At 38.5% G+C, this 10,928-nt stretch overlaps 1 protein-coding gene across 2 annotated transcripts; it reads left to right on the forward strand.

The window, feature by feature from the left end:
* The first annotated feature begins 614 nt into the window (after positions 1-614).
* On the forward strand, positions 615-10,350 carry LOC137265743 (uncharacterized). Of its 2 annotated transcripts, none has more exons than XM_067801193.1 (4): positions 615-810; positions 7,708-7,901; positions 8,264-8,374; positions 8,612-10,350. In XM_067801193.1, exons 1-4 carry the CDS (start codon positions 753-755, stop codon positions 9,035-9,037), a joined length of 789 nt encoding a protein of 262 aa, XP_067657294.1. In that variant the 5' UTR covers positions 615-752; the 3' UTR covers positions 9,038-10,350. The 2 variants fall into 2 exon arrangements, with proteins under 2 accessions (XP_067657294.1, XP_067657295.1); XM_067801194.1 differs by lacking the exon at positions 615-810 and adding an exon at positions 7,470-7,589.
* Positions 10,351-10,928: the final 578 nt, after the last annotated feature.

Genomic DNA, 10,928 nt, shown 5'->3' on the forward strand with positions numbered 1-10,928 from the left:
CCTGAATATTGCTGACTGTAGCAAAAACAGACGGATATTAGTAAACAGGTCAGACGGAAGATGTCTACTGAGCCAACAACGTGCTGTTTTTCTTTTATAAAAATAAACTTTCTCTGCACCTCAGCTGGAACCAAATAGAGGGAGTGTACTACGTTGGAACCCTTGGGATTTGACTTAAGAATATATAACGTGTACACTCATGTATATGTGTATCAATGACCTGCAGGAGAAAGTGTTGCGAGATATACATGCGTATTGATGACCTGCGGGGTAAAGGGTTGAGTCATATATATAATATATATGTATATAGGTGACCTGCGCGAGAAAGTGTTGTGCCATCTATATGTGTATTGATGACCTGTGGGAGAAAGTGTTGAGCAATATATATGTGTATTGATGGCCTGCAGGGGAAAGTGTTGAGCCATATATATATGTGTGTACTGATGACATGCTGGGGAATTGTCGAGCTTCATAAACCTAGGCATGTGTCCGACTGAAGTTTATATCAGTTGAAGGGTGCGCCATTTATGGCTGACTTGCCTTTTGTAGAGAAAGACATTTTCTGACAACTGCTCTTTTACGAAGAATTTCATTGATTATGTTTCTCATGGCAAGAACTATACAGTACAAGGTCATATAAAAGAATGACGACACATGTCCTACACAACCACACCGGTATACCGCTGAAGTCACCAACCAATTTCACGGAAATGACATGAGCTCATTTCATGAGAAGCGACCTGGTGAACTAGATGAGCAGTTCCAAGCTGGGATGTGGGAGAGTACGACAGAATGTTACCTCATCGACCGGTAAGTGGTTCAACTGTCCCTGATCTTTTCAGAAAGTTACCGATTCAATACCGTATTAATGCTCTAATACAAATACCAGCCCCATACTTGTATTATCTTTGGAAAACTATTAAATATGCACAGTTTGTAGTTTTCCAATTGCAATTTCGAAAAGTTGCACACAGATAATTAATTCAAGAGGATATCTTTAGATGAGAGTTATATTCTGGTTCCTAATAATGATTAATAAACTTACTCCCGAAATATCAACTAAAAGTATTTTTTTCAACTTGACAAAGAGACATATAATATACAGAGCTATAAGAATATATGCAACTGGGTACACAACAAGCTGTGTATGTACACTGAAATATACTGAAATAATAGGTAGATTAAGAATCATGAAACTAAGTTAAAATTGACGCTTTGTCATTGAGATATAATGTCCAGTGTATCAGACCATCAGTACCAATAGCTGTAACCACGGCTCGTCTATAAACGTACTTTCTGTTTGATGTTTTAAAGAGAAAACTCTCGTGGTGTGATATTTCCTGAGTGTTTCGATTCATTGGCTGTTTATCCAGACTGCATGTCTATTATTGTATGTGGCCGCTAGGTGGCGGTGACTGTGAAACAGAAAGGAAGTTTTCGGTGGAACACACCCACCTCCTGTAACAAGTGAAATTTCCGAGAATGTTTGTTATCAGTTGATCATTGGAGTATCACAGAATGTGTCATCTGTTGGCAGTGCATTGTCATTTTAATCTGGGTATTGCTTTTCTTTCCTCTCACATACTGTCCATTGTTGTAGGCTGACATCGCTGTAATCATTCATGTACACGTTCCCAAATAACATGATAACAAAGTGTTGTGTCAATGTATTTATAGAGGGTTATTATATATATAAACTGTTATTTTAAATTATTTTAAATTGATACAAATTCTTTCACATTTTGACTTGACTTTAAACGACTTGAAAGTGTATATTTTTACAGAATTTCTGCCGCCAAGATATTTCTACTGTTTAAATTGGGAGTTTTAATTTACAAAAAGGCTCTGTTTAAAATATAAGAGTCTGACGTATTGATGTACCACGTAATTTTCGTTCACTTTAGTTAATATATAATTAAGAATAATAATATACTCATATCAGATTTCTAGATGACTGTATCCGTCTTTCTTATGACTAATTACAATTTGTTGGAGTCATCTTGACAATCAAAACACAATGTTGATGTCGATAACGGTTTTTATAAACACATTTTCCTCTTGAGGTAGTACATACTAGTTGCCAATACACTGACTATAGCCATTAAGTTATGTTTCTTCTGTAATGGGCACGGCTAATACTTAATTAGCTGTACACATCTTAAACAGAGCAAATAACAGAACTGAGAAGGGTGTTGTCGCTAAAATCTGGAACATGCTCATGGATAATACCCGCATGTGATTAGAAACACATTTTTTCGAAAGATTTAGGCAATAATATGTGTGCTAGCTCTACTAAATATGTGTCGGTGGTGTGACTAAATTGTTCGAAATTATAGCAGGGTATGCCTGTATTTCGCAGTGTCTAGCGATAGCTGAGACAAATTAACCAGAATTCAAAAAATCGTTTTGATTTTCATAGTTAACACCGGTAACTGGTTGTTACAATCTTTATTGAACAATTTTATCAACTTAAAAAGCAACAAAATTGTGACAAAGTCACAGTAATTATTATTATTAACAGTAATTATTATTGTTGGATTCTGAACATGTTTGTGTGTCTAGGCCTTATACACACTAACAGCTCATGTAAATATCTGTTCAAAGAATATTGGAAAAAACAAAACAAAAATATTGTAAATTTGAAAGCAATTTCAGCTATGTACCAGCACACATACCTGCTTACAGGAGGAGAAATACCTCGCCCCAGGTCGGCCTCCGACCCGCCTTGCAATCAGATTCGGTGCATGTTGTGTATATTTGAAATCACGACGTGTAGACAATTTTCTAGGAACATATTTGTCGTATAATCTTATAGGTACCCTGTCGTCCTGTGAAATGTTTACTTGTCAATCATTATACAGCAGGTGTATGAACTTTAGTTATGCCGTTAACATTTAATAAGCAAATAGGAGACATTTCTAAAACATATTTAAAAAAAAACATTTTATCTGAAACATTCCAAAATGTGGTCCAATTTAATCCGCATGTTTTTCAGAATGTATGTATGGACTGTACCTCATTATTGTATAAGTTCTCGTCACCTGAGTTTGTAAAATCTATCGACTACCAGTTTACAGCACCTAGTAGTGTTTTCTATAACCAGCTCTCAATACTTTACGTGTGAAATTTATTCATTGAGGTTGTGTTCTCTATACTTGCAGTGATAATCTTTGACTTTCATTGTAGCTGTTAAATTGTTTGGTAAACTTACCCTTAAACCCGATGTAAATTAGAAAATACACGGAAATACCGGTAATATTGAATACCTCAAACATCACCTCGGTTAGATATAATACCTCATGTAAATTATAAAAATACACCGAAATACCGGTAATATTGACTACCTCAAACATCACCTCGGTTAAATGTTGCATTCCGTGTAAGTTACAAATTGCATCGAAATCCTGGTAATACGGGCGGATTCGAATACCTGCTCAGTTGAGTTGAAGAAAACAGTTTCATTTACATCTGAAAAACTCTCTAACGAGCAAAGTCCACAGCACGAGGGAGACCGTAGCATCAATATGTGTTTATTGTTCGCTATGAAGTAACGACCGCACCGTGTAGTTGCGAGAAGGCGGCTGTATCCTGCTGTGACCGTTTGATCGCATGTCTTCTGTTTACATATTTAGATGCCATGCCTTAATCTTAACATTCGCCAGGAGTATGTCCCTGTGAAGGGAAAAGTTTACATTCACAGGGTAGCGCTAACGTGCACCGAGACTTATCCTCCTACAGGGTAGCGCTAACGTGCACCGAGACTTATCCTCCTCAGTAATACCACTGTTTATACTCATACTTGAAATCTGGAAAGTTGCATTTGTTGTATGAAATAAGCACATAACATTAGTTTTAGTAACTAAACCTGATTCATGAAAACTTTGATACCGGATTGTTGTGGTTTTTTTGTGGATGTTTTTGTTTGTTTGTTTGTTTATGTACACAGTTGTTCACGACACATTGGGAAATATATTTGGGATTTTGTTGATTTTCAGAGATCAATTCATGTAAGCTTGACCGTTTTTACCCCTTTATTTGTTTGGTTTGTTTTTTATTTTGTTTCTGAGGATTAACATGACTGTCGTCAGGGTTGACTTTCCATGTTTTATTCAAATGAGTCCGTGTTTTGCTGGTGGACGGAAGCCCCGGAGATTCATCATAAAATCAGCAGTACTTGACATGGCTGAGTTAAGTAAAACAGAACTGTTTCACATAAGACTTAATGGATATACCTAAATACCATTTATTGACAGGAAATGCCAGTTTTGTCCACATGACATTGAAGACGAGTATCATGTGTTACTTATTTGTCCTAAGTATCAGGAAATACGTCAATGTTATTTATCTTCCACTCTCCATATCAATGCAAATATGTTAAGATTTGGCAGCAAGCACAAAAGTGAAAACTACCAAGTTACGTTTAACGTTGCCAAATGTATGCATTATGATATTACTGAAAGAAATAAGCATGACTACGTACTCTTTGTTACTGTCATAATCAGGGTATATTGATAACAATGACAGTGTATATTAAAAACAATTTATACTGTGTGCATGATCCTACCACGTGCCGAAGATCACTATATTGTCAATGCCGTGTTTATCATTGAAGAAGGTAGATGGAGATGTCCGTTTGTCCACATGACATGTATTACTTATTTGTCCTAAGTAGCAATGAAATTCGTCAACGTTATATATCTTTTACTTTCCTCCACAATGCTAATAGGTATAAATTTGTCAGAATACTAAAGACGCGCAAATGATGAAGTTACGTTTAATGTTGACCGGTGTCTGTTATGAATGAAAGAAATAAACCTGGATACTTATAAGCGTATGCTATATATACCCTGGATCTTGGACAGTGCCATACTCACTACATATCAATAAAGTTTATGTTGTGTACAATCCCGCAATGTTCTCAAGATAACTATATTGTCAGTTACATGTAATTATTTTGTTTTGTTTTGTCTTTTTTACCTAATAAAATCTTGTTTTATCTTGCCTTGTCCTGTCTTGTCATAATAACTTACCCCTAATTGTTGTAAGATATATATATATATTTCCTAAACGGTTTACTTCTCTTGTAAGCATTCGAATCTCTGCACTACCACCCAGCAGTAATTCGTAATTCCAAATTATCTACATGTGGCCGTGTGCATATGTCGTTGGTAAATTCTAACCCGGGCTTAGGTAAAATGTGCACCAGGGCGTAACGTTACACTGTGGGTATGCACAAATCAGACGTAGTTCAAGCAGGGAGACTATACTGTAGATTATAACTGGTTAAAGTTATAATTAGCGCTCTGTATTACCCAGCAGGGGCAAACCAGGCATTCCCATTCCTATCTTGACCTGAAAAGTGAACGTAGTACCAGAATTGTGTTCGGGTGGCCACAGAATGATTCTGACTATCTGTGCAGTGTTATATGTTTTCTTATCGTTTTCATTGCAAAAGAAGAAGCCAGAGACATCGGAATATTACTGTTGTCTTCCTGGCGCCTCACTGCATGAAAACCATTTCTTATGAATTTATCAGATTATTGCATTGTACCTATTTTTTTAATGTCCTACAATGTTCTTTCCATATACGCCCCAAAGGTAATATTGAGGGATGCTATAAATGCTATCCAAAATGTTGTAAATGTTACCAAACTGATATCAGTGATCATTAATATGCTATTTTTGAAGTTCATCAATTCTAGTAATTATCAAATTTGTAGATTTCAAAACATACACGCTGTGAATCGTAATTTCGTAATGTGTAAGCAATAGCGATAATTACGGTGAAGCTCATTTTGGAAGGCCCAATTATTTCTCCATTGGGATCCATCGTTAAAGCTGTTTTTTCTGTTTTCATTGGCTTTCCATGACTACAGCTGGAACGAATGTACCGCGCCTTTTCCAGGTGTTTTAAAAACATTCGAAAATCTAATAAATAGCACACTGCGCCTAGTAAAGCACTGGCTAAGGCGCCTAGTAAGGCACTGGCTAGGCGACGTTGTCCATGACGTGTAAGAGAAAGAAGATGCTAAGCCCGAAGAAGTGTGTTACGCCTGACATTAGATACGGACGACCTGTACATACGATCACTGGATTTTCTGGTCACTTCCATTTTCCTGTTCGTGTATTCACTCTATTCAGTGTATATTTCTCTTCGTGTATTAACTCCAATCACTCCACCTGCTGGTGTATTCACTGGATCACTGTATTTCCCTACCGGTGTATTCACTCTAATCACTGTATTTCCCTGCTGGTGTATTCACTCTAATCACTGTATTTCCCTGCTGGTGTATTCCCTGTAATCACTGTATTTCCCTGCTGGTGTATTCACTCTAATCACTGTATTTCCCTGCTGGTGTATTCACTCTAATCACTGTATTTCCCTGCTGGTGTATTCCCTGTAATCACTGTATTTCCCTGCTGGTGTATTAACTCTAATCAATGTATTTCCCTGCTGGTGTATTTCCTGTAATCACTGTATTTCCCTGCTGGTGTATTCACTGTAATCACTGTATTTCCGTGCTGGTGTATTGACTGAATCACTGTGTTTCCCTGCTAGTGTATTCCTTGTAATCACTGTATTTCTCTGCTGGTGTATTCACTGGATCACTGTATTTCCCTGCTGGTGTATTCACTGTAATCACTGTATTTCCGTGCTGGTGTATTGACTGAATCACTGTATTTCCCTGCTGGTGTATTCACTGGATCACTGTATTTCCCTGCTGGTGTATTCCATGTAATCACTATATTTCTCTGCTGGTGTATTCCCTGTAATCACCGTATTTGCCTGCTGGTGTATTCCCTGTAATCACTGTATTTCCCTGCTGGTGTATTCCCTGTAATCACCGTATTTCCCTGCTGGTGTATTCACTGTAATCACCGTATTTCCCTGCTGGTGTATTCACTCTAATCAATGTGTTTCCCTGCTAGTGTATTCCTTGTAATCACTGTATTTCCCTGCTGGTGTATTCACTCTAAACCGTGTTTCCCTGCTGGTGTATTCACCCTAATCAAAGGCATTTCCCTGCTGGTGTATTCACCCTAATCACTGTTTCTCTGCTGGTGTATTCATTCTAATCAAAGGCATTTCCCTGCTAGTGCATTCACTTCATTCACTGAATCTCCTTTTCGTGTAGTATTTATATTTCCCATGCATGTGATTCCATATGGCATTTAAGAGCACCCCCATCCCTGTTTTCTTCCATTCAGTTTTAGCAGGATGTTCTCACCCATTCATTCAGCAGTGTGTAACCTCCCCTTCTGTTTTCTAGACGGTCCATTCTATTTACGTATATATGGATGTGTGCGTGTGTGCGTGCGTGCGTGCGTCTGTACGTGTGCAACTGTGGTTTTGTGTTATTGTGACGTTACTACCTGTAACCAGTTATTCCCTTACTCTCACAACTTTATATTTTGGTTAACCCAGGCACATGATGTGGGTATTTTTTAATCTTCCGTGTAGGTATGGAAATACCACTAGCTGCACTAATTATAAAGGGTGCTTGGCTTTGATCGCTCGCCCAGTGTGAAAATGTATCTATCTATGGCTCATCAAGTCCGTAATCTTATACACACAGCGATAACGGCAGGTAAGAAATCAAATCGGCTACACACAAGACCGCTCACACTACACGTGTATTTGTAATCTTTGGTATCGAGATACGTACTACAAGAGTTCTAACGTCAATACATGGCATTGTGTTTCAGCTGTCATAGCATTTCTATTCGCCCCGGTTAATGGTCAGTCGGAAGCGATAAGTCCCATTGACACGTGCGATCTGATCCTCAAGCCTCGTCGTGACCAACCTCTCAGAGAACGTGATGCATCTGTTGCTCACAAACAATTTGTCCTGAACCTGAAGGACTTCATAACAACTGCTAAAAGGGAGAGAAAGGCAATAGTAAGTGAATGGGATCTCTTACATACCTCATCAATGCATATACGGTTTTGGGATGCGTGATCTGGTGTTAGTGTTTGTGCATGTGCTGGCCATAGGTCAAAGGTTGAGTAGCTCAGTGGGCCTTGCTGTTGAAAAGCCCTACCTACGTTCAAATCCATGGCTATGTTCCTTGGTATAGGCTGCCTGTGCTGCCTGGGGCTTCCCCCAAGCTGTAAGCGCCTTCGAACAGGCTTCTTCGAACTTCGCTTCTTAACTGAACCTGTTACCACCTGCCATAGTAATTGCATTATCCAGTGATGTTAGAACGTTAAACCACTGCCGTCACCACCATTGTACAAGTGGTTTGTTGTATTTCACTTCAGCGAAAGATTTGGGACATTCCCCGCAGCCTCGTGAGGGAATATCGCAAAAAAGGCATCAGAGATCTTCATCCAAGGGAAGGAAATCGTCTTCGAATGCCGAAAAACAAAAGGGTATGTAAGTGGTGACTTCTTAAAGTTTTGCCGGCGTCCTCGACTGTTTGGCTGGAATGTTGCCGATAACAGGCAATGCTCACTCACCCACTCATCATAACTGATGGTAAAGATCACTTGAAAATTGAGTTGAAAATGTTGATTCTTGTTTATAATTATTAGGTATACTAACTACGTTCCATGTAAATCACTATCGGAGAGTGTCAGTTGACGATACAAGACTACAATTATTAACAGGTACAGCCGCTGTTCGAGGCGGGATGGTGGCTGACATCGATGCAGAAAGCTGCTCATGAACTGTATCAGATGAATCTCATTGATGAAAATTTTACCAAAGAGCTAGTGACTCTCTCCAACAACCTCTACAGGACCCTATGCGTCATGAAGATTCGTGTCAGAAAACCAAGAGACCTCTGCCATCGAGAGCAAACAATCGACTTTCCACTGGGGGAAGTGGACATAACAAAGCAAAGCCTCTATGCGTATATCGTCCTGCAGGACATTGAGCGAGGCGCTAAACGGATGGTAAAGATGCTGAGGAGGTGTAGGGTCTCTGTTTCCAAGAACAGATCACGACTCAGGTGTGGTAAAAAAGCCAAGTCCATATTCTACCCGAAAAAATCAAAAACAGTCCTGGGAACATGGCAAGACATATTTACATGATGTAGACGGTTATACGAAGTGTTTGTTGCTACAGATGGCGTCAACTGTGAGACACTTATGATGGCATCCATTCTCACATATGGATTAGGAATCTATAGCTGCTTGACTCTCAGATCAATTCAGATATATAATGTGTGTTTTCTGTGGAGTCGTGTAGACTTGGTGCTCTGTCACTGAATGTTCTCGTCAAGTTTAACTGTTGAACATTATCGTAAACATGCTATGTTTAGGGTATGCATGAATGCGCGTGTGTGCACATAATGTCACAGTGAGTTTGTGTATGCGTGTGTGCAGATCCAGTGTGAGTATTGACAGGAAGACCGCGCACGTGTGTAGGTATGACAATGTGATCTCGGCGCGGTGCACAGTATGTCGTACGTGAGATGACGCATTATTTATTGGAGAATACTTTGATGAGGAGGTTTTTACTTATATTTAGTCAACATTTGCCTTTTTACATAAATGTCAGTATTTATTCTTTAACATATAATGTGTTTCATTTATCAGTCACTTTGAACAAAAGCACATTTCCATGTCAAACTTTGTCTCGGTGCTAAGCCATTTTGTTCTCATTGACAACATGATGAAACGTGCATGGCAACTGAGGAGATGGACCCATTGTCGCCCATATGGCACCAAAGTCAACTAGTTTCAGTACTAATCTATATATGTGGATCTTCAAAGAGTTTAGACTTCTTCAGTTCTATACAATATATGTTACATGTTCATTCCATTTCATTATTTCAACAACGGTGCGACACAATTTTACAACAGGTATCAGCCCAGTCGTAATGTGGCATGAATTTAACAAACCATATTTCATTCCTACTGAAGTTTGGGACAAAAAGATGCATGTTCGATTTATAGTTGTCCAATGCTCTATGCTGATTCTGTAAACCAAATGTGAATCGCTGCAGCCAAAGACATGCTAAATGCTTTCAATGAAATAATAAGGGGTTTTGTCTATTTTCTTTTGTTATGAGTTTTCTGATATAACAGGAAGCATATATGCCAAAGAATCTCCTTCTCTATTTTACGTTGTTTTTTTAAATCTATTATGAAATGTCATTTAGAATTGTCTTGGCACAGTTAACAGTCTACTTCCCAGAAATCCTGCCAACATATCCAGTGTTAAATGTCCAATGTGAAATGCTACACAGTACTGGATAGATATTGTCTTGTACATATCAGATTTATGCATTTTCTTTCTAAATAAAATTGTTTCAGAATTATTTATACTGTGCTATTTGTATTGATGCATTTTACCTGATACAGTAAAATAAAGCATTTTTACAATAAAGTACTTTTACAACCTACAGTCGTTATCGAGTTTATGTGCAATTTGTATTGATGCCAATTTTTAGCTTTTTCGTGAAAATGATTGTAGTACTCACAGCTGATGTGTGACCAAGAATAGCAGGAACAGTTACCGAAAGGTCTTCTGAAACTGAACAGTGTAAACGTGGGAATTATTAGTTTCTACTGTTAGTCGTGATCAATCTGCCCACATATGGCCCAATCCCAGCCCGGGTACACCGGGTATGGTGACCTCACGCTTCCCAAAATAGCACGAGCCCTGAATGTGGATTCCTCACATACAGCTAAAATTGTCAAACGAGAAATTTCACAAGCGCAGTGCACCGGCTTCCAATGACTAAACATGTTTCGTCATGGCCGGAGTCTGATTTTGACGGATGCCTCCATAATTAGCAACAGTTGGTCATAGCTGGTGCTATTTATGGATTTATTCATGAAGAAATACATATATTATTTTATGGCTGTGCAAGGTGACTACGATAAGACAAAGATCGTATAGACATACCTTCCTGGTTGTATAGCTCTGTCTATGTCCATCAAACTACAACCACTGGTCAACACACCTGGGACCAGT

This window comes from Haliotis asinina, chromosome 15 (genome assembly GCF_037392515.1).
Source record: "Haliotis asinina isolate JCU_RB_2024 chromosome 15, JCU_Hal_asi_v2, whole genome shotgun sequence".
In the NCBI taxonomy this organism is placed as follows: Eukaryota; Metazoa; Mollusca; class Gastropoda; order Lepetellida; family Haliotidae; genus Haliotis; species Haliotis asinina.